Source organism: Gossypium hirsutum, chromosome D11 (assembly GCF_007990345.1).
Source record: "Gossypium hirsutum isolate 1008001.06 chromosome D11, Gossypium_hirsutum_v2.1, whole genome shotgun sequence".
In the NCBI taxonomy this organism is placed as follows: Eukaryota; Viridiplantae; Streptophyta; class Magnoliopsida; order Malvales; family Malvaceae; genus Gossypium; species Gossypium hirsutum.
This window is the reverse complement of record NC_053447.1, coordinates 10,673,706-10,697,114: the sequence shown is the minus strand read 5'-3', so window position 1 is coordinate 10,697,114 and position 23,409 is coordinate 10,673,706. Positions and strand designations below refer to the sequence as shown.

The following is a 23,409-nucleotide window of genomic DNA, read 5'->3' as shown; positions in this document are numbered from 1 at the left end:
TCCCAATTTTTTTTAAAATTTTATTTGGTTTAATGCATTATTTGGGGTTTGATCTCAGCATGTGTTCTCACATTAAGGAATAAACTTTTTAGGGTTCAAGTTAGTCCCTAAATTGATAATTGTTCCCACATTGAGAGCTAATTTTCTTTCCAAGTTAGTCCCTAATATTTCCTTTAAAAATGTTAGGGAAAACAATTCAAACCTCAATATAAACAATTACCAAATACAAAGACTAACATAAACAACAACAACAAAAAAAGAAATTAAAGCCTATTGCCAAATTTGATGACCAGAAATAGGGATTAACCCATTTTATTTTCGCTTCAACACTAAAGTCCTAGCTTCTGCAGGTGGATGTATGAGGGTACCATCTGTCATGCTCTAGTTTCAGGCTTCGGTTGTTGCTTCCTCCCGATCGATATTGTGTACAATTAAATCAATCTCATATATATGTTAAAATATATCATTCTTTAAAAATTTCAAATTTACTTCTTTACTTTTATTTTTAAAAATTTAAATATTTTTTAACTATAAAATTGAAGTCTAATTATCAAATTGGTTAATATGACATTTTCTTGATAGTAACATAATCAAAAGGAATGTAATTTAATAATATTAAATGTCTAAGAAATAGGGATTAAATTTCTAAAAATAAAGTTGTAAATTTACAAAGATGTCATATATTTGTTTTCTTTTTTCTGCCCGCCTTCAACTATTATTGAGCCAACATTCCATACGGGTCATGGTTGTAACTGCAATTTCTTAAAAAAGAATAAAACGAAGATGGAGAAGTAAATGTATTTATAAAGGGTCAATAAGCCTTCAATGTTGCCTTTGAATAAACCAGACTGGAAAAGCTTTCAAAATCCCCAAAAGCAAGAGGAGGTTGGTGCAGAAAGAAAACCCAGGGTGGTCTGCATAAACAGGAACTGAGTATATAGTATATGCTACTCTTTTAATTAATCTTTTCTTCTTTTCTTTTTCCAGTGTGTGGTATGGTATAGGATTACATGATTTTAACAAGTAAACCACCAATAACATCTTCAGTGTGACATTAACAACTTAAAAAGAGTTTTAGGACAACTCCAAATTTTTCATCACCAAACACAAAAAAGGACGTCATAATATAATAATACTTCAATTATCGTAAGTGCGGCACTCATCTGTCTCCGGGTTGTCTTTGCAATAATTCTCCAAAGGATCGTTGTCTTTCTTCTTGTCCCTGGCGTGGCTGGCTGCTGCACTCAGCTCTTCCACCTCGTCCCATGCCGCTACACACTCTCCGCTCGCCGGGTCATCCGAGCACGCCTCCTGTGCTTCCTTGACGCTTTTCTCCACCTTCTCCGATATGCTATCTGGGGCAGCTCTCACTGGCTTCATTACCTGCATCCGCCTCTGGGACTGGGATACCCTTTTCCAGGGCTGGCTTAGGGTTGCCACCTTGACGGGGCCACCCTTTTTTGAGTCCCGTACGTTGGCTACAGCTCTTAGGCTTACGAGGCTAACACTAGACAGGGTTGCCATTGTTGCTTGTTTGCTTTTGGATTAAGAGAAGAAAAGTTGTGCTAAGGTTTTCAGGAAATGAAACGATAAGAGGAACAGGGATTTTAATTGGTAACTCTAATGGTTGCTGAACGCACATATCTTATCATCATTGGCCCAATAACGAATTTCCACGTTGGAGAAAAGCACAGATATTTCCAATAATTTGCTTACTAATATGCTAACCAACGACCACTCGTTCGAATGTTAAAAATCTAGGACTGCCGATTTTTATTTTATTAGCTTGGTCCGAAAGATTTGGTCTCTTGGAACCAACTTGTACGATGCCACGTAGGAAGGGTCTGTTTGGGTGGCATGGCTGTCATTCAAGTGCAAAGAGTATTGGAGCAGATATGAGATACTTCAACCCTGATTTTCTCTAAGATTAGGAAAAGGTTAGGGTGGGATACTCTTATTTGGTTCCGTTGCACATTCCTAAGCTTTCTGTCGTAGCTTGGATGGCAATTCTCTGGACAAAGACAAACTGCCATTGGTATGAATTTGGAGACTGATTGGGGAGAGAGCTGGAATTGAAAGGGAAATCTTTACAAACTTGCTTTCATTTGGATAAAGAGGATTCGTAGCCCAAAGAAGAAGTTGTAAAATAGTATTAAAGAGATGAGGTTACATACTGTCTTTCTATTATTTGATACATGTAGTATTTCTTTGGAAATTATCTTTGTATTTTCACAAATTTAAAATTAGTTTTTATATATTTTTTATTTTTAGGGATTTAATTCCTCAATTTTTCGGATTTTAATTTAAAATTCAAGTCTATTTATTAAAATAATTAGATTTATTAGTGTAGCATTCTGAAAAAAAAAAGAAAACTCACTTAGTGGCACAATAATTAAAAAAAAAAAACGTTGCAATAATTCTAACAATGTAACCTCAACCTATATTATTCATTATTAACCCCTTACAATTAGGTCCCTAATAGTTTAAACATAACCAGTAAACTTTGAGTTTAATTTAACAACGTTTCAAGCTAACCCATTTCATCTCTTTCATAATTTTCACATAATCAAGTTGAATCGTTTCATGTTTCTAAACTCACTTATATGAGGACTTCTGTATTGACAATTTGAACAATTATTAACAAATGTAAAAACTAATCAATGGGTTGATTAGTATAAACTTTGTAGATCAATAATTCACCCTATGCCATAAAAACTTGAGAAATTTATTCTTCCTTTCTTCTTTTTTCTGGGTTCGGTCATGAAGAGTAAAAAGATAATGATAATAAGCATTCATTCTCCATTTCTTCTTTCTTTCTCTTCAAACTTAAAAGATAATTTCTCAGATCTCTAATTTCTTTTTTCTATTATAAGCCTTATAGCTTCTCATTTTTTCCTTCATGAAGCCGGTCACTCCATGCATTAGTGGAGGATGACCTTATCAAATTAACCATCCAATTATCCCATTATAATTTGATTTATAAAAAGAATATCACCACTAAATACAGTCGGTTCCCCTTACACATATCATGGTCAAATTACTATTTAGGTCCTCCTTCCATTCCTAAAGTCCTTTCATATTCTCTCTTCCACCAATACATTTAACTTGATTAATTAAGTAAACTTAATTATGGATTTTATAGGGCCATGATTTAATGATAGCCTGGATAGTGGAACTTTTCACGTTCATCATTCTAAGTGTAGTTTAATTACCACTTAAGGCCAAGGCAAAATTATCACTTAAGTCCCCTCCCATTTATACTTTCACTTCTTGATTCTTTAACAATTTAATTATTGTACTATTTTTAATATTCTATTTAATTGACTACTAAATAATTTTATTTTCTAATTTTCGTACTTACTTTGTAACTGTTGGATAATTTTTTTTAACAGTTCAATTTAATAAATTTAGATCACAAAACTAACTTTTCTTACACAGATAAAAATCGGGTCGTCGTCATTCTTGGACGTCACAAATGCCATGGACCATGGATGTTATTTGGGGCTTTCTTCTCTTATTGGCCGCGATGAGAAACAAATCTTTAGCTTCATTCGGGAATGTAAGTAACTTTATAAAATTGAATAAAAGAGAGAAATACTGAAATGAAAGGCTGATTATTTTGTATTCATTGTGTGCTTGTAACAGTACAAAGATAGAACTTATATAATGACAAAGTATGACTAACTGTTGCTAACTAATCCACTGGCAATATACTAGATTTTGTTAACAGACTAACAACCTAACATTCATATACTCTAACATTCACCCAGCTTCTCAATAGGTAAGACCCGAAGCAAAGAACGAAACCGAGTAAATAAAGAGACAAACAAGGGTTTTTTAAAAATGTCAGTAACCTGGTCACAGGTTGGTACTTCACCAACAATGAGCGAACCGTCAGCTACATTTTCACAGATAAAAAATAGATCAAGTTCAACATGTTTGAACTTGGAGTGTAAGACCAGATTGGCAGCAACCGCAACGACACTAGAATTGTCACACCAAACAGTAGGGGAATCGGCAGAGTGAATCTGTAACTCTGTTAGTAGGGAGACTAACCATGTAATATCACTGGTAGTGGCAGCAAGACTTCGATATTCTACTTCGCTGTCGACTGATAAATAACTTGTTACTTTTTTTAACACCACGAGATAAGCGTATCGCCGAAATACACACAAAATCCTATTATAGACCGACGATCATCAAAATCCAATCCCCAGTTGGCATCAGCATAACCAACGAGAGATAGCCTATCGGATGGACGAAAAATTAAGCTATGATCAATAGTCCCATGTAAATACATTCAAAGCCACCAAATGAACTGAAGTAGGTGCATGCATAAACTAGCACACACGATTTACAGCATTAGCAATACTAGGTCGGGTAAATACTATATATTGAAGAGCACCGACAAGACTGCGATACTCTGTAGGATCAGCAAGACGCTCGCCCTCATCTTTAGACAATGTGGACGAACTGACCATTGGTGTTTGAACACTCTTTGCATTAGTCAAAGAACTCCTATCAAGAAGATCTCTGATGTACTTGCGCTGGCATAAGTGTGGACTTCCAGTGGCAGATCGAGTGAATTCAATACCTAAGAAGTAATGAAGATCCCCCATGTCCTTCAGGGATAACTCATTATGTAACAGCTGAATAAAACTATTTACACTATTAGTCGTGCTCCCTATAACAATAATATCATCCACATAAACCAGAACATAAATGACAGATTCGGTCGTTACATGAACAAACAAAGATGCATCAGACTTGGACACGAGAAATCTGTTAGAAACAATAAACTGCTTCAATTTGTTAAACCAGGCACGTGGCACTTGACGCAGCCCATACAATACCTTTGTTAGATGACACACCAACTGCTCTCTAGCTGGACCAGTCTGAACATAACCTGGAGGTTGTTGCATGAAAACTTCGTCAATGAGATTACTATTTAAAAAGGCATTATTAACATTTACTTGACGAAGTTGCCAACCATGAGAAACAACAACCGTCAATGTGGTTCGAATAGTCACAGGTTTGACCACTGGGCTAAACGTTTCCTTGAAATCACACTCAGGAACCTGCGAACACCCTTTCGCGACTAGTCGAACCTTTCATCAAGCAATTATTCCATCAAGATTTTTTTTATCTTGAAAAGCCACTTACACCATATCACTTTTCGTCCATAGGGCAGAGAAAAAAGTTCCCAAGTGGAGTTAGCCATAAGTGCATCAAACTCTACTAGAACTGCAAGTTTCCACTCTAGATCAGCAAACGCCTCTTCAACCGTGCGTGGTTCATAGTCAATGACCTCAACCATCAGAGCATTAGGTTTAAAAATCTCAGCCTTAGACCTAATAACCATACTATGAATATTGCCCGGTGGAAAGATGGAAGAGCCGAGGAGCTCAAATTCGGAGCAGGTTCCTAAACAGATGAACCACCAGCGTCTGTTGAGCCCGATAGTCGAAAAATCTGCATGAGTAGTTCCTAATACGGTCGATGAATCATTTAAAGTAGATTTATGGTAAAACATCAGTGGTTCTCTCACTTGTCACAATAGGACATGAGATAGTAGACTCAACAAGAGAAACATACGTGGAGACAGTTGGGCTAAAACTAACTGAAGCCATGGTAGATAGAGGAAACAAAAATCGTCGTTCATAAAAAATAACATACCGAGAAATAATTACATTACCATCTGGTGTGAGACAGTGATACCTTTTATGTTGAGAGCTATATCCCAAAAATGTGCACGGCTGAGAATGAAAATCCAACTTGTGGCGTGTAAACGGACGCAAATATGAAAAATAACAGTACCCAAATACCCGTAAATGATCATACGTAGGTTCATGATCATGAAGGATCTGATAAGAAGACTGTCATTTCAAGACTGGAGTAGGTAGACGATTTATAAGATAAATGACACTATAAAAGGTATAACCCCAGTAATCTATAGGCAGATTGGCTTGGGCTAAGAGAGTAAGACCAGTCTCAACAATGTGTCTATGTTTTCGCTCAGCTACTCTATTTTGTTCTGACGTATGTGGGCAGGATAAACGATGAAGTATCCCAAGATTATTTAGAACCGTTGTGAATGCACGATACTCACTACCCCAATCACTTTGAAACCTTTTAATGACTTTCCCAAACTGAGTTCAGATTATTTTCTGAAACTAAAGAAAACACTCCACTACTTGAGGCTTACGCTAAATAAGATAAATCCAAGTAAATCGATTATACATGTCAATGAACGAAATATAATACAAATTATTGCCACATGTAACTGATGCTGGGCCCCATAAGTCGGAGATAACCAATTTAAAAAAAATCCTTATATTCAGTAGCAGAACATGAAAAAGACACTTTATGAGATTTCTCTTTTTAACATGCAGTACAGATATTATCAAGGCACAATTTATTAGAAACAATTTTACACTTATCAAGAACACTTTTAACAACTGAAGCAGACATATGACTAAGTCTGCGGTGCCATAAAGCAAACACATCATCACCATCACCGAAGGCCTGAAAGCTAGTGTTGAGAATAGACGGATCATTGACTATGGAGTTAGAAGTAGCAGGCAAAAAATAATAGAACCCGTCACGAGTGTGGCCCCGCAGTAAAACTTCTTGAGTCGGGATGTCCTTAACAACACAATACGATGGATGAAATTCAAAAAACACATTATTGTCCCTAGCAAACTTAGATACTGACAACAAATTCTTCTGTATATTTGGCACGCATAGAACATTAGACAGATGAAGTACCTTACTCGTTGTATGTAAATTATAATTTCCAACACACGATATTTTTGTAAGAGTCCCATCACTCATAAGAAGAGGAGATGTGCCTGAGTATGGCATGGACTCGTGCAAAGCAGTGACCTCTCGATAGACATTGTGTGTAGCCCTTAAATTAGGACACCAATACGTGGTCCTACAGGCATAGGAATATAAGAATTTTCATTGTCAAAATTAGACCCATATTGAGTGGTATTGGCATTGGACTCAGAGGTGGTCAAAAAATCAAAGGTATTAAAATCAGGAATATTTGGCAAGCCATCCAAGGTGAGACGCCAACATCATGAACCTGTACCTTTGGTTTAGTTCACCACTGCACACCACGATTCTGTACGAAAGTATTACCAGTTGCCTCAAGCCCAACAAGATTGGTATTTGGCCCATTATTCTGGCCAACAGTCGGGTCCACATTAGTCGACCTACCATAAGGCCCAAATTCATGGCCTCAATTATGTGGCCTAGACGTACCAGAACACCCAAAACTATGCGACCCAATTTGAGGATCCTTAGTTGGCGGTATTGAGGACACTAAAGAAGTACCATGTAGGGCTAGTCCACCAGTGGGATCAACCATGAGGCTTGCATCATTAACATATATTGAAAAAGGGTTAAAAACCCTAGCAGAAGGCTGAAACGACACAGAAACATTATTTTGCAAATTTCCCCACGCAAAGCCAGATGGGTACGCCATTGAGACACCACCGAAGGGACGATGCACCGTCCAAGACCACCGAATAAGATCAGACCACCGCATCCACCAAGCGAGACCAAAACACCATAAGCCAACGACCACCATCCAAGCTCGCCAAATGTTTCATCAAGCGATCCGTGACCAGCACTTCTAAACGGCGCCATGGCCGGAGCAGATGCGCTTCCATAATCGCAATTAAAATAGTAATAACACCGTTGGGCTAAATTTCCAAATCGGCCACAAATCTGACATTGGATGCGGGACTGAAAACCTCTGCCACGATCGACAAATGAAAAACGACCACCCCGACCAGGATCCACCATAGATGAGGACGAAACGGACTCCACAAGATTGGCATGAATCGACAGTTCTTGAATCGCACGGATTTGTCACGTCTCATATTCCAACAATATGTCAACAAGACGTTGAAACAACAGAGTTTCAGTGGAGAATGACGCAAAGGTAAGGACGGCGTCAAACTCCGGAGGTAGGCCTACAAGAATAATCTCAACTTTTTCTGCCTCCGAGATTTCAGAGCAAGAGGCCTCGATCAATGCACATGTATTCTGAATTTTTACTACATATTATTTGATTGAGAGGTTACCTTTATTAAGGGAGTGTAGATCGTGATGAATACAATATAATTTTGCACCTGTGATTGCTGCAAAGAGACGAGTAGCCGTGTTCCAAACATCACACACCGTTCGAGCATCTGTAAATAAAGGTAACAGTGAATGATTAATAGTAGATAGTAACCAGGAGGCAAGTAACTGATCCTGTTAAACGAATGCCGAGGCATCCAAATTTAGAATGAGAGATTCCTTCGGTGACTGCACAAAACACAGCGGAGCAGGTAACGTGCCCTCTAAAAAGCCAGTCAGTTCGTAACCTTCAATAATCAGGCGAATATGTTACTGCCACTGAACAAAGCTGCCATCATCCAATTTAACAATGTCATGGCAATGGAAGAATTGGACGATCCGAGCACCAGTGAACACCGGACAACCATGCTCGATAGAAGCAGAACCAACAGAAGTAGTGATAGTTATGGAAGCAAACGAAAATCAGGTCTCCAAAATCGAGGAGACTGATACCATGTAAGTAACTCTATAAAATTGAATAAAAGAGAGAAATACTGAAATAAAATACTGATTATTTTGTATTCATTGTGTGCTTGTAACAGTATAAATATAGAACTTATATAATGACAAAGTATGACTAACTGCTGCTAACTAATCCACTAACAATATACCAGACTTTGTTAACAGACTAACAACCTAACATTCACATACTCTAACAGGAAACAGCTTAGTAAGAGGATTTGTCTATGAAAGAACAAACTTCTCTCTCAAACAGGCAAAGAAGTTGTCCCTAGGATTGTTGTGCAAGCTTTACAAATCTACTACATGAGTGTTTTCCTTCTTCCTACAGGTGTTTGTGCCTCTCTCTAAAATCTCATGGATGCGTATTGGTGGGGTTCAAATGACAGTCCCTAGCGTCGGATCCATTAGAGTTCATGGGAAAATCTATGTGCACTGAATAATTATGGAAGCATAGGTTTTCGAGACCTTCATTGTTTTAACATAGCCATGTTGGGTAAGCAGGGATGTCAGCTTATTTCCCGGTTGGATTCTCTCATTCGCCAAATACTCAAAGCCTATTATTTTCCTGATACGGAGTTCCTTAAGGCCTCGGAGGGAAACAACCCTTCATTCGTTTGGCATAATTTATATACAACGAAGGGTATGTTAGCCGTTGGGCTTAAATTACGGGCGGGCACAGGTACAAATATCAAAGTTTATCGTCTCCTGTGGCTCATTGATGATGAAATTTTTTTTGTCAGGTCAGAGCCTCTGCCTGGATTTGAAACTATGACAATAAGTGAGCTTATGAAGATGGATGGGGGGTCGTGGGATCGTGATTTTGTTGAGGGGTTGCTAGCTCCTAGTGACGCGACCAAAGTTCTTAGGGTGTCGATAGCTACTCATAATCTGCTCGATTCACTGGTATGGAACTTTTAAGTAACTTACACGGTTAAAAAGGGGTATACTTTCGCACTTTATCTTTATTCCAATATTCATACTTGGAGTACAATGGCCCTTGGTGTCGCATTTGAAATTCGAAATGGCCTCTTAAAGTTAAAAATTTTGTTTGGCTTTGCTTGAAAATTTTCGTTCCATGTCGCACTTGTTTGATTGAGAAGGTTGCAGCATTGATCCTTTGTGCGCTCGCTGCCCGTTGCTGGAGTATATGAACCATGTATTTTTAATATGCAACTATGTGATTGATGTGTGACCTTGCTGGTTTATCTGTGATTTTCCCACTGTCGTAGCAACGATTGATGCTATGGTAAGTGCAAGTTCTGATAGTGTGAAAAGCAAATGGTTTACGATCCTGTAGAGAATTTGGCATTTTCGAAATCTACTGGTATGGAAAAATAAAGCTGTTCTGGCAAGCACTGTTGTTCAGTTTGCTGACGATTTCTTGCAATATTGGGACACTGCGAAGTCCATCTATAAGCGTGTCCAACCAGTTCTGTTACTTGGGGTACTGTTTGGTGACCAAACCAGAGCCTAGCCCGTTGAAATGCAATATAGATGCATTGTGCATTGTTGCGGAGTTAGTGATTACATTCGATGCGTTTCTTCGCAATGCAGAAGGGCGTTTCATTACTAGCTTGACAGGTTTCTTCTTGATGTTGCATGATTCGCTTATGGCAGAAACCATGTCTATTCGTGAGGCTCTCTTGGCTCAAGTTGGAAGGATGGGACAATGTTCAAGTGAAGTTGGATTGCAAAGATGCCATCATTTCCCTGAATGGCCAATCTTTGGGTATTTATGAATATAGTTTTATTTTACGTGACTGTTAACGGTTGAAATAACAATTTCAAAGTTTGTCCTTCATTGGACATATTCAACCGCTAATAAGGCGGCTCACCGATTGGTTAGGGTGTCTTTATCTTACACAGATTGTTTCTTTTTTGTTTCTCTTCTTCTTTGTCTTTTTGATATATTAAGTTTTGAACAGTGTATGAATAGCTCAACAATTGAAAGAGATGTTTAGGGCATGGTGTACGAGACAAACCTATTGGTTTGGGGTTAGTGTAGATCCCTTTGAATTTGGTTTTGGTTTTGGTTTTAATGATAAGTGGTTTGCCTTAGAAAAAGTGAATTACAAATGTATAAAAATGTTCAAGTTGAGTTTTAATATTGAATGTTAAAGTTTAAGCTCGACTTATTTTTTAAATGAGTTTATATTTTTGCATAGGTCAATTTTTTGGGTAATGTAATTTTATTCAAACCCTTCTATATTTTGGATGAGTATTTAAGTTTGGACAAGTAAGTTGGTCTATGAACAAGTCTAATAGTATACTTGCAAATTTTTGCTTGATTATTGTAACTCTTTTAATTTTTTTTATTATAATAGGGTTTCGTAAAAAATATTTCTAAGAATACATTTTAAGAGGTACTTCGGTACCCATGAGTACCTATTTGGGAATCACTATAGCACCTTAACACCCACATGTGTCGCCTTCTTTTAAAATATTTGAATTTTAAATTGTAACGATATATTTTAATTTCTAATGGTTGTGAATAATATTTAAACAAAACTCAATACTTTGAAAACTGATTATTTAAAGCGAAAATGATAAATTTAATTGACCTACCCACCCATGAGTGTCGAAGTTATCTTAAAAGCAATAACAACAATTCTAAAACGTATACTTGTTAATTTTTTACAAAAAACCTAAAACATTCTTCCTCTACAAATTATACTATTTTACATTCATACTGCTATGTTTAGTAGGAGTACTATTTTTTCATCATGTTTTAGTATACAAGTTAGTAATAAAGTAATTTCAATTGGTAATATTTAACCACTCCAATGACTTGTTTTTAGAAAAAAGGAGAAAAGATTTCACTTATTTTAAGGAGGTTTTATTTTCTATAAAAGTTTTTATTTATCGTTCTAATTTTAAATTTAAATGTGTACTAATTATTTATTATTTTATATCTAATTATATATTAAATAAACATTTTTTCTGTTAGACCAAAGACATCATTAATTTCCATCCAAGGATTTCCTCTTCGGCGGAGACTTGAGAGGTATGATCTGGGCAAACAAAACATCAGGTCTTTTAATGGGTGGATGGGCTACCCATAGAGTTGCTCATGGGTCGGGCCCAGAAAAAATTTCGGCCCGCGTCCTAGGCCCGGCCCGGCTTGAAATTTTGTCCAGGCCTAGCCCGGGAAAAAATTCCTAAGCCCGAGCTCGGCCCGGCCCATTTTTTAATAAACACCAAAAATTTATTTTAAAAATAAAAAAATATTTTAAAAATAAAAAGTAAAAAATAAATATTTATTATATATTCGGGCCGGGCCAGGCCGGGCTCGGGGGAAAAAGTGGTGCCCGAGGCCCGGCCCGTTTTTTAAACGGGCCTTGATTTTTTGCCCAAACCCATATTTCAGACCTATATTTTTACCCGAACCCTCCCATATTTCAGGCCGTTCGGCCCATGAGCACCTGTAGCTACCCAACATCTTTTAAACATTAGTATTTGTTATTTCTTTATTAGTAAAATAATATCAGCAATTCACATTTAACTTATATTAGGATGATATTAAATATTATAATTTTTAAGCGTTATTAAAATATTATCACATCACTCTTTTTAAAGATAACAAAATATTATTATACACTTATTTATATCTACTATCTTCTCTAACCTAAATTAACTTTAATTAAATTACTTAAAATAATTAATTTTTTAAATAGTAAACAAACATATTTTCTTCTTTTACAAATTTTTTTCCTCGAAAGGTAATACTTTTTTATGTTTGTGCAACCAATTTTCTTTAAAAAAAAAATAATTTCTAGACTGTGAACTTTTTTTCCATTTTAAGTTTTAATCAAATAATATAGTTTGATAATACAATTAGTGGTGACTATAAATTTTCAATTTCCTCCAAACCTTTTTTTGATTTTTAATTGTTGGTTTCATTTTTTCTTTTATCTCTTCTTTTAATTTTTAATTATTTATTTGAGGTTTTTCAATTTCTTTATGGGTTGTTTTTTCAAGCTGTAGTTTCAACATATTTGGTTTTTTTCCTAAAATTTTAATAATTTTTTATGTAATTTGATTAAAAATTATACTTTTGAAAATGATGTTAATTTAAAAAAAATGACGTAAAATAAAAACAATAAAAAATAGTACTAGCTTATTAATGCTTTTTCTTTTTTTAAAATGACGTAATTGTAGTTGTTTTATTTATTCCTTAAAAAATGTATAGAAGAAGGGATTAACATGGTTTGACTTTGTGTGAAGTTTGTAATAAATATGATTAATCACATCACCTATAATTCAACCACAATCTTCATATTTCCACCTACCCAACCTAATCCAATTATCATGGTTTTCTTCTTAATTAATTTCTATTTATAGTCCCATTTTTATATATAGATATAGAATTGTACTTTTATTATTATTAGTGTACTATTCACCAGCAGCTGTCAAGACTTTTAAAAGATTATATTGTTTGATTATTATTATTTTTTTAAATAATCTTAGTTTTGATTATATTTATTTTTTTAACATAATATCTAAAATTATTTATAGACTTTTCTTAATTTATAAATAAGAGGATAAGATGTTTCCGCGCACTCAAACTCACGTCCTCTACATTGGCGACAATGCTGATGCCAATCGAGCTAAGACTTAATCGACATTTATTAACATTGTTTAAATTAGATTAAAATATGCCATAATTTCTTGTACTATTTTTAAATTTAGAATTTACTCCTTATACTTTTATTTTTTAAAAATTTAGTTTATTTATTTTTCAGATTTCAAAATTTAGATTCAACTGTTAACATTATTTTGTTAAATTTAGGTTCATTACAACACCGGTTTTTAGTTATATTGCTGCAAAGTGAGTATTTTTTCTATTTTGAAATGCCACACGAAAAAGTTTGACGGTTTTACTAATTGGACCTAAAATTTAAAATATGAAAAAGAAGAGGAACTAAATGCCTTGAACTAAATATAAATTTATGGAAAAGTATAAGTACCTATAGCATAGTTTAACCTTTAAAATGAAATGCAGAAAAAACAAATCAAACACCAACAACCCGCTCCCCCTCCGTTTGGGCTTTACTTAAACCTTTCTTTTTTTTAGTTATTTTGATTCCACAACTCCCATAATAACACACATCACAGTGAAAGAAAAAGGCATGGCGCTTTGGTTTTGCTCAGCAAGGTTTCTTGTTTTCCTCTTCATCGTATCCGCACTTCCAATCGCTTACATAATCTCCCAAGAACGCGCCAAGACTGACCACCACGTTTTCCACTACCACAGCTCAGGCTTTTTCCGCGAGTGCGCCAAGTGGGACGATCAGGGCCGTCGATTCCTTGTCAGTTTCTTGGAAGGCGGCGTCGGAGAAATCCACGTCCCCCAAAATTACACCCCTGACGTCGTATTACAAGAGGTCACAGTCGTCAAAGACTCTGACTTGACCGGGAATGCTTCCAACGGCATCGCCCTTGACCGGCCCAGAAACCGGCTGCTTGTGGCCGTAGCCGACGTGCTAGGAAACCGATATAGTGGACTTGCGGCTTATGACTTGTCCACGTGGAAACGGCTCTTTCTAACCAAGCTGAGTGGCCCTGGTAAGTATTCTAAACCAATCTATGTTCTACTGTAACAATAATCAAATTCAATTCAATATTACCTGAAATATAAAGTTTGAATTGGGTTGGTCTAAGTTCTCGTTAGGCTGATAACAGCATATCCCAACTCGTAAGGGTACCGTAGAAATGTTTTTGTTTCTTTTGGTGATTTAAGTTGGCCGGCAGATGATGGTGGTATAGTTTTTGACTTGATAAAAAAAAAAAAGCATAGATGTTAGTATTTAATTGGTGGGACTTTATCTTGGAATCTGAACTTGTCTGTATGTATGGATATTTTACTTCCATTGGAGGAGGTATAGTTTTTTGTATGTATGTATGGTAGTATAGTTTTTGACTTGATAAAAAAGAAGCATCGATGTTATCGTTTTGAATCATCATATACATTTCGGAGGCCAGGCCAGTACTCAGCAGCCTGGGCTTGTGTTGTTGCCTAATGGGCTATGGTCAAAATTCAAGGCCCGTTTAAATCATTGTCCAACTCACCCGTTGACATTATGGCTATGTCGTTATCTCCCTATGCTCTAAATAAAACTATAAAGAAACGTTTTTCTAACCTAAATTTCTTGATGTTTAGGAGATGAGAAATCCATGGCAGATGATGTTGCAGTAGATGCAGATGGTAATGCGTACGTGACCGATGTGAAAGGCAGTAAGATTTGGAAGGTAGGTGTGGATGGTGAGTTATTGTCTACCCTCACAAACCCACTCTTCACTCCAAAAGAGTGGTACAAAAGCTTGCTTGGATTAAACGGAATTGTCTACCACCCAGATGGCTACTTAATTGTAATTCATACTCTCAGCGGAAATTTGTTTAAGATTGATCTAGCCAAGGGAGATGAAGTGAAGTTGATTGAAGTTGCCGGTGGTCCACTAGCATTTGGCGATGGTTTAGAGCTGATTTCTCCTACTAAGCTTGTAGTTGCCGCCGGAAACCCTTCTGGGAGATTGGTGGAGAGCACCGATGGATGGGAGACGGCTTCCGTCGTGGCAAAGTTTAAGGGTCCTATGCATCGTTTAGCCACGGCGGCGACTGTGAAAGATGGGAAGGTTTATCTCAACCATATGTTTGGAATGGGGTACCCCAGGAAGACACATGCCCTTGTTGAGTTTGTTCTCTAAACTTGAAATTGAACAATCTAATTGGTGTATATGGATCTGGACTTGCACTTACACGATATAATTTATCAAAATTTCAACTTCCAAGAATCCAAACTATTCCTTTTCTTTTGTGGTTTTCACTTTTTTATTGTATCACAAAAAGAAGACAATTGTTAGGTAATTAATGATTTTATGCACTAAACCACAGTGCAATTTCATATGCACGAGCTATAAGTCCTCTCTAACCACAATTTACTAATATAGGAACAATTCATTAGCATTTCCACTATGCTTTCTCTTTGTTCCCTGGGAGTGGAATCACTGGGTTTCTCTTTAATTTTGTTCTCCTTTTTTGGGGTTTTCCCCTTCCTTTTCTTCTTACTTCCAAGTCCCTTCTCAAAGTTTTACCAAAGCTATTTAAGAAAGTACATTACCACAAAGCACCCAAAATTTAATATTTTAATCTCAAACAGTAAATGCATAAACAGTAACTACTTAAACAAAAATGCAAAAAAGAAATACTAAATTACTACTTAAAGCTAAAAATTAAACTTAAACAAGCCTGGTCTAAGAATAAGAAATTAGGGAAGAAATATCGTGTTTCCACTCACATTCGCCCCATCCATCTTGGAACTAGTCTCATTTCCTCTTTCATCTAGATATCCATTAGTCTTCTCTTTTGGTGTTTAGCTTTTTTGTCTTGTATGTCGACAATTTGAATATCTGCCTTTTTTGCATCACCAGGTGGTTAATTACTGTGTTAATCAAAAGATCCCGCATGAACTCATCTTTAGTGTCAACTCATTCATGAGAATTTGCAAAGGTGGACAACAAAGCCCTTCCTTAGACCATCAAATCCCACGAATTTGCCGGTACAAATATAATATAACAATATACCACATTCATGAATCACATTAGTTGAACACTTGGAAGGCATTAGTCTTGAACACCAAAGTGGAAATATTTCAACATATCAGTATAATACTTTTTATTTATTTATAGATTAAATATTTATATTATAAGATGACGAAATAGCCTTCAACATGAGAGTTGGATCATCTTGAATTAAATAATTTTTAATATAAAAATAACATGAAAAGTCAAAAAAGAGCGCATAATTTTATAAAGTGAATTTTAATAGTTTCTATTGATTTTTATGATATTAAGGCATCCATAACATTATTTAAAAGAAGAACAGTCCAAAGAAGAAATCAAAGTATGAAATTGAAACACCAGCAGGCTACGCCTACCTCTCTCTCTTTGGAAAAACATGGCGCTTTGGTTCTGCTCTGCAAGGTTGTTTATTTTCCTCTTCATCGTATCCGCACTTCCCATCGCTTACATCATCTACCAAGAACGCGCCGAGACTGATCACCACGTTTTCCACTACCACAGCTCCGGCTTTTTCCGCGAGTCCGCCAAGTGGGACGATCAGAGCCGTAGTTTCCTTGTCACTTTCTTGGAAGGTGGCGTCGGAGAAATCCACGTCCCCCAAAATTACACCCGCGACGTCGTATTAAAGGAAGTCACAGTTGTCAAAGACTCTGACTTGACCGGGAATGCTTCCCTCGGCCTCGCCCTTGACCGTCCTCGAAACCGGCTGCTTGTCGCCGTTGCCGACATGTTCGGCAACCGATATAGTGCACTCGCGGCTTATGATTTGTCCACGTGGAAACGACTCTTTCTAACCAAGCTCAGTGGCTCTGGTAACGATTTTTACCCTTTTTGCCTACTGTAATAATAATCAAATTCAATTCAACAGTATTTAAAGTACTAAGAAATAACAGCCTGCCCGAAGGCTCTTTAATCTAAACTCTCAAAATATTTCCTTTTAATAAATTATATTTTATTAAAAATATTTCATAAAAATATTCTATATATGAAATTTTATATCATTCTTATTAATTTTTTTTAATGTTTCTTTCATTAAATAAAATAGTTTGAAAAATTTAACAAAGATTAATAACTCAAAAATATAATTAGAACTATTTTGACAAACTATATAAATATTAGTAATCAAAATTTTCATTAAAACAATTTTTTTAACAGCCTGAGCTTGTCATTTTAGGGTTGATAACCTACCTAATGGGTTATGGTCAAAATTGCCTGTATGAAGTATGAAGTTGTAAATGAGCAGTTGGGTCACTTGGATTATGGCCTTCTCTGTGCTGTTGATAATATCAAAGTGGGCATTTACGTACAATAAACAACGAACAAAAGCAATTATGCCCCTTAAAATCAGGGTCCAACTAACCCGGTGACATGCTACCATACACACCTTTAATTGCTTCCCTTTTCACATGCTCAATGCTATGTCGTTATTAAAAACATTTTTCATACCTTAGTTGCTTGATTCTCAGGTGATGAGAAATCCTTGGCGGATGATGTTGCAGTAGATGCAGATGGTAATGCGTACGTTACCGATGTGAAAGGCAGTAAACTTTGGAAGGTAGGTGTGGATGGTGAGATCTTGTCTACCCTCACAAACCCACTCTTCACTCCCAAAGAGTGGTACAAAAGCTTGGCTGGATTGAGCGGAATCGTTTACCACCCCGATGGCTACTTGATCGTAATTCATACTCTGGGTGGCTATTTGCTTAAGATTGATCTAGCCAAGGGAGATGAAGTGAAGTTGATTGAACTTGCGGGTGGTCCACTATCATTTGGTGATGGTTTAGAGCTGATTTCTCCTACCAAGCTTGTAGTTGCCGCCGGAAACCCCTCTGGGAGATTGGTGGAGAGCACCGATGGGTGGGAGACGGCTTCTGTGGTGGCAAAGTTTAAGGGTCCTATGCATCGTTTTGCCACGGCAGCAACTGTGAAAGATGGGAAGGTTTATCTCAACCATATGGTGGGCATGGGGTACCCCAAGAAGACGCATGCCCTTGTTGAGTTTGTTCTCTGAACAATCTAATTGGTGTATATAGATATGGACACGATATAATGTTCCAAATTGTTGCTTTTCTTTTGAGTTTTTCACATTTTGTTGTATCACAAAATTAAAACTAAATACTATTTGAAGGATTTCTAGGAAAACCTTTTCTAATGCCATACAAAACTACAGTCAACAACTTTGAATTAATTCAACTAATCTGACTTTTAGCCAAAATAGTTAGAATCGAAACCAACTGCTATACAGCAATATGAAGAGAAAAAAAAAGCACATGCTAAAATAAATCAATATTCAACTCATCAATGAGATTTAGGATTAATGAGAGTTTGTTGAGTCAACTTGCACCCAAACACGCAGTGAATGCTTCCCCCAACAACTAGAAACCAAGTGACCATTTTGGAGAACTGTAATTCGTTGAATTTGAACACTATTGCTATCAACTTCAATCTAACAACCCTTTCTAATGTTTAATGAAACAGTGAAGAACTATGCAAATCTGCATCCATTAATGTGAAGGGAAAGGAAAAAAGGCCTTGCAAAGGACCAACACGTGAACAGTATCACTGATGTGGGCTGGCTTCTACTGTGGAGAATGGAGATCAGTCTTTTGAAGTATTCAAAATTATGCCCAATAACAATTTATACATAATGAAATTTTTTATCCATATTTTAATTTTATAGAAAACAAAGAACGATTTGTTATTATGATATTTTTTGGCATAATGAATTTTTTTCCCTTCAACTTTATAGAAAATGTCATTTTAGCCTTTTATTTAATTTTTACATTTTTTTAACCCTTAAATTTACTTTTTTTTGTTAAACATCTCAAAATAAATGAAAAAATTAAATATTTTTTAACTTTACCGACATGGCACACATACGAATAAACAACTCCAACTGTCACCTAACTCCAGGGTACATCCTACCTTTCATGTATCCCAACTCAAGCGCCATGTGGGTAATAACAACCAGTCCAATCCACCCTGCCTCCTACAGGCTATGATGGCATGTTGCTCAAGGAGCCCATTCGCATCCTTGATCATTGAATGGTGAAGAAGGGTAACCGAGATGCTACTGAGGTGCTGGTTGAATGGGTTGCTTCTTTTCCTGAAGATGCCACATGGGAGGTCTTGCAAGAACTGCAACAATAGTATACAACTTTTGATACTTGAGGTCAAGGATGTCTTCGAACAGGGGTACTTGTTAAGGGATATAAATTGGTTGCTGAAATGATGTTTAAAATTCTGTTATACTGTTGTTTATTTTTTGTTTCTGTTATTGTTAGTTGATTAAATGCACCGCTTAATGAAACAATGTGTTTTAGGTGTAAGGAGGTGAAACGGGTCGTATTGGGTTGGGGGAGGTATCATCGTTTAATGAAACGATGCGTTTCATACCAACCGCTGGACATAACCGTTTTCAACCGAATTTCAACCCAGCTGAACCTCTCTTTCTCATGCTTAACAGTAGAGGAAAGGTGAAGGAAGGGCGATTGAGTATGTTATTGGATGAAACAAAACTTCTCTTCTTTTCTTTTCTCTCTCGTCTTCCAAATTCCTCTATTCTTCTTCTTTTCTGGCATTCAATCTTAACAGATTAAGCTACTTTGAAACTTACACAAATTTTCAACTCCCATATTAATATAGATATTGCCTTAAAACTCTACATGTTTAGATAAAAAAAATCAAAAATTAGAATTTTACCGCATGTCAACTATTAAAAGAAGAAAAAGTTCACTCACGATTTGATCAGCAATCGTAATAATTGACAGTAGCACCTTGGCCACGTTGGAGAAGCAATCATGTAAGGTGGTGGAGCGAGGAATAATAGAGATGGAGAGCAGAGAATTGGTGGTTCTTATATTACAAATAAATCATAATTTTTTTTTGGGACTAATTATAAAGATGTCTTCAACTTTAGTCAAAAGTAAAAAAAATGTCACGTTTGGAATCTGTTAGTGAATTAACAAAATTTTTAGCAGTAGTGACCAATTCGAGCAATTATCTTAATTAGAATGATTAAATTAACAAAAAAATATAAAATGATCAAAATAAGTAAAATACTTTTTTCGAGTGATCAATAGTGTAGTGTACCTATAAATTTATTAAATTTAAAATTAAAGATGCACTTTAATGGTTTGAGAAGTCCTTAGATTATAGCTGTTTAGGAATTAGAAGTTAGTTAGAAAAATAGCAAGATGATTTATTTAACTCTTTAACTTTATAAAAAAAAAATCATTTTAGTTCCTTATTTAATTCTACGTCTATTTTAACCATTAGACTTGAACTTTTTTTTATCAAATCACATCAATAATTAATTGATTTTTAACAATTTTTAAAGTTTTAAAACTTTTGTAACAATTTTATTTTTACAATTTTTAAATGATTTTAATAATTTTTTATATTTTAAAAAAAAGATAATTAATTATTCACGTGGTGTCCAAGTTAATATTTACTAATTTTTTCGTCGATTTTTAAGGTGATTAAAAATTTAAAAAATGAAGAATTAAAGAAAAGATTAAAATAAATTTTTTAAAAAAATTAAAAAATTAAAAAAATCATTATAGGAACCCGAAAAAGAACTCCTACGTACATATTTTTGTTGTAGTAGCGTGGGGATTGGTATTAAATATTAGGAATTGCAAAATCAGGTCACACATGATAAAGGGTAGATTAGCAGCATAAAGAAAATACTAAAGGGTGGATGGGTATTGAGAAATAAAATATTAAATTTAAATATATAAAAGAAATGAATTAAAAATGGAATAATTATAAAAAATCATATCATTTTGCTCAATTAATTGAACTTTTCAAACATTTATATCTGAGGCATCCATTGAATTAAAAAAATTATTTGATGAAAATAAATGTTTAAAATTTTAATTTGATTGTAGTAAAAAAATAAAGGCCGAGTAATTATTTAATTTACTTGAGGAATGCTCTTTAGTCTTTACATAATTAATCAAAAAGAAAGAAAAAAGGACCAAGTTTAGACCTTGTCTTGATCACCCTGGCTGGTTTCAGCAGTAGTGCTTTTTGTAAGCAAGAGAATTCCTAGCCACAGAAGAGCTTTAACAACTCTAACCATCCCAATCGTGGCGGTCAAGTAATACAACCACCACCCAACAAAGTCAGCCATCTCAATCTCCATCGATAGCTGCTTTTTAGCTTCCGCCACAACCACCAACGACTCCACTTCATCTCTCAGCTTCCACCACCACAAGGTCCCGACGCTGAGAGCAATGGCGGCCCTCTGAATCCACTTCTCTGGCGTAGCAGCCCCGAAGATAGTGTCATCCACCACGGGTTTCACCACCGTTCTAAACCAAAGAAACGTGATTTCATGCAAACCCAAGAAGAATATTATTCTACTCAACAGGCTCCTCTCTACGCCGAAACCCCCACCCTCGATTCCCCATGCTATGCTTCCTTCAATCCCCAATCCAACCGAAACTTGCATTATACATAGAACGATCCAGGCGACCAACAAACGGGGCCGGTAAACGGCATCTGGTGAGTTACTCGCCAAGGTGATTTTCCCTGTCAAGCCATGGAAAAGGGCGGCGATGCTAACGACTGAAACAACAACAGCTAAGCTGGTGTACAAGTAGAAAGACGAGAGAAATGGTGGGGAAGAATGTGAAGGATTTGAAGCGGTGGCTGTTAAGATATAGTTAATGCAGGAAAGCCTGGCAAGGAGAAGAAAGGAGAGGGGAAGCAAGAGGCTGAGAAGGTTGAGTGTGAGGAGGTGAAAGGATTCTTTCAGGGTCAGCGTCTGATATAAATTCTTGCAGTTCCACATTTTCCCGATTCCAAACTGAAGGGATCTGTAAAGCTCTCCTCTTTGTGTCACAAAGGAACACAGGTAGAGATCCATTTATGTGTCTGGTTTAATTTGTAGTTGGCAAAGAAAGAAGGTTAGAGTGGTTGCCACGTCCATGGTTTGAATTAGTTGACACCAAGACATGGAATCTTATTCCAGGCAGCCTTCACATTTTTTTTTTAAAAAAAATTCATCATGCAAATTAGTATTTGTATTTAATTATCTAATCTGCCCATCGGAAACGCTATTACTTCAATCTCCGAAGATTTGTATTTAATTATCTAGTCTGGGGAAGAAAAAAAAACTAATTTATATACACTAGTTTTATCTCACGTCTGTTGCGCCTATTATATATATATATTCTAGTTTTATCAGCATAAAAATATTAAAAATATATTGATAATATTTAATATAATGAAATAATTAATTTAATTTATAAATTTACGTTTTTATTTAAGAATAATTCTATCTTTATTTTCAAATGCAAAAATATTACATCATTTCAAAGATTAAACTATAACATATTTAAACAACTTTTTTATACATAATATATTTAAATAATTAATTGATTAAAATTTTATGATATATAATAATGATATATGTAAATATAATAGTTAATTGGTCTTATGATATATAAGATTATAAAAACAACACATAAATTTTGATTTAATTTAAAAAAATTTGATTTAATATATTTTTTGATTTGATTTAATTATACACATAAAATTTTAATTATGATTCAATTCTACATATTCAATCAAGAGGCCTGGGTGTTCTTACTGTCCGTCCCAACAGGCTGAAACATGGTTTAAACCCCCTTTTGGGGTGATGAAAATTAATACAGATGGAGCTCTGAGTAAAATGAGAGGATTGGCCTCAGCAGGTGGCGTCTTTCATAATGATAAGGGTAAGTGGATGCTGGGTTTTTCTCGCTTTAGGCCCTTTTTGATGGAATTTCTCTCGCTTGGGATCGTGGCTGGATGGAGGTGATTGTTGAAAGCGACAGTCAAGGAGGCGGTGGAACTGATAAACAATGGGCAGATTGCTGATTCTTTCTCTGCTCTTGTAAGGGAAATACACGCTTGTGCGGGCGTCAATGGACTGTTAGCGTATTTTATGTTCCACGTCAAGCAAATAAGGTAGCGAAAATGGCTTTGGGTTGTCGGTTTGGGTTGGTTTTGTATCCAAATACTATTCCGGGTGTCATGCAACAGCTTTTAGATTGGCACTAGTTCCTATAGTGCTCTCCTTTTGTTTAAAAAAAAACCACTCCACTTTATTTTATATTAAATAGATATAAATATTTTGGCATAAAAAAATATCATATCGACAATTATGATGTTGATTTGTGAACATTGAATCAAATTAAAATTTGATGTATAAATTATGCATAATAATAGTTTATATATCACATT

The 23,409-nt window shown here is 35.6% G+C and overlaps 4 protein-coding genes and 1 long non-coding RNA gene across 8 annotated transcripts; 3 read left to right on the top strand and 2 right to left on the bottom strand.

The window, feature by feature from the left end:
- Positions 1 to 1,024: 1,024 nt before the first annotated feature.
- On the bottom strand, positions 1,025 to 1,524 carry LOC107912321 (calvin cycle protein CP12-2, chloroplastic). The gene has a single exon (XM_016840436.2). The coding sequence runs from the start codon at positions 1,522 to 1,524 to the stop codon at positions 1,138 to 1,140; it is 387 nt and encodes a 128-aa protein (XP_016695925.1). The 3' UTR covers positions 1,025 to 1,137.
- Positions 1,525 to 7,277: 5,753 nt separating this feature from the next.
- LOC107912318 (uncharacterized) lies at positions 7,278 to 10,700 on the top strand. 4 transcript variants are annotated; one of them, XR_001688121.2, is made up of 3 exons: positions 7,369 to 8,589; positions 8,924 to 9,235; positions 9,336 to 10,700. It is a non-coding gene; the product is annotated as an uncharacterized lncRNA (long non-coding RNA). The 4 variants fall into 4 exon arrangements; XR_001688122.2 differs by having other exon boundaries at positions 8,924 to 9,274; XR_001688120.2 differs by having other exon boundaries at positions 7,278 to 8,589; positions 8,924 to 10,700.
- Positions 10,701 to 13,529: 2,829 nt separating this feature from the next.
- On the top strand, positions 13,530 to 15,387 carry LOC107912316 (uncharacterized). Its single transcript, XM_016840433.2, has 2 exons — positions 13,530 to 14,160; positions 14,756 to 15,387. The coding sequence occupies exons 1-2, from the start codon at positions 13,725 to 13,727 to the stop codon at positions 15,298 to 15,300; spliced, it is 981 nt and encodes a 326-aa protein (XP_016695922.1). The 5' UTR covers positions 13,530 to 13,724; the 3' UTR covers positions 15,301 to 15,387.
- A 932-nt stretch (positions 15,388 to 16,319) lies between these two features.
- Positions 16,320 to 18,315, top strand: LOC107912317 (uncharacterized). Its single transcript, XM_016840434.2, has 2 exons — positions 16,320 to 16,985; positions 17,640 to 18,315. Exons 1-2 carry the CDS (start codon positions 16,550 to 16,552, stop codon positions 18,182 to 18,184), a joined length of 981 nt encoding a protein of 326 aa, XP_016695923.1. The 5' UTR covers positions 16,320 to 16,549; the 3' UTR covers positions 18,185 to 18,315.
- A 2,752-nt stretch (positions 18,316 to 21,067) lies between these two features.
- On the bottom strand, positions 21,068 to 22,293 carry LOC107911280 (uncharacterized). Its single transcript, XM_016839150.2, has one exon. The coding sequence runs from the start codon at positions 22,046 to 22,048 to the stop codon at positions 21,161 to 21,163; it is 888 nt and encodes a 295-aa protein (XP_016694639.2). The 5' UTR covers positions 22,049 to 22,293; the 3' UTR covers positions 21,068 to 21,160.
- Positions 22,294 to 23,409: the final 1,116 nt, after the last annotated feature.

Bases quoted from the DNA above. Each gene is read 5' to 3' on its own strand.
- LOC107912321 (XM_016840436.2), bottom strand. From the start codon at position 1,524: ATGGCAACCCTGTCTAGTGTTAGCCTCGTAAGCCTAAGAGCTGTAGCC.
- LOC107912316 (XM_016840433.2), top strand. From the start codon at position 13,725: ATGGCGCTTTGGTTTTGCTCAGCAAGGTTTCTTGTTTTCCTCTTCATC. The intron at 14,161-14,755 runs GTAAGTATTCTA...CTTGATGTTTAG, and splicing joins AACCAAGCTGAGTGGCCCTG to GAGATGAGAAATCCATGGCA.
- LOC107912317 (XM_016840434.2), top strand. From the start codon at position 16,550: ATGGCGCTTTGGTTCTGCTCTGCAAGGTTGTTTATTTTCCTCTTCATC. The intron at 16,986-17,639 runs GTAACGATTTTT...CTTGATTCTCAG, and splicing joins AACCAAGCTCAGTGGCTCTG to GTGATGAGAAATCCTTGGCG.
- LOC107911280 (XM_016839150.2), bottom strand. From the start codon at position 22,048: ATGGATCTCTACCTGTGTTCCTTTGTGACACAAAGAGGAGAGCTTTAC.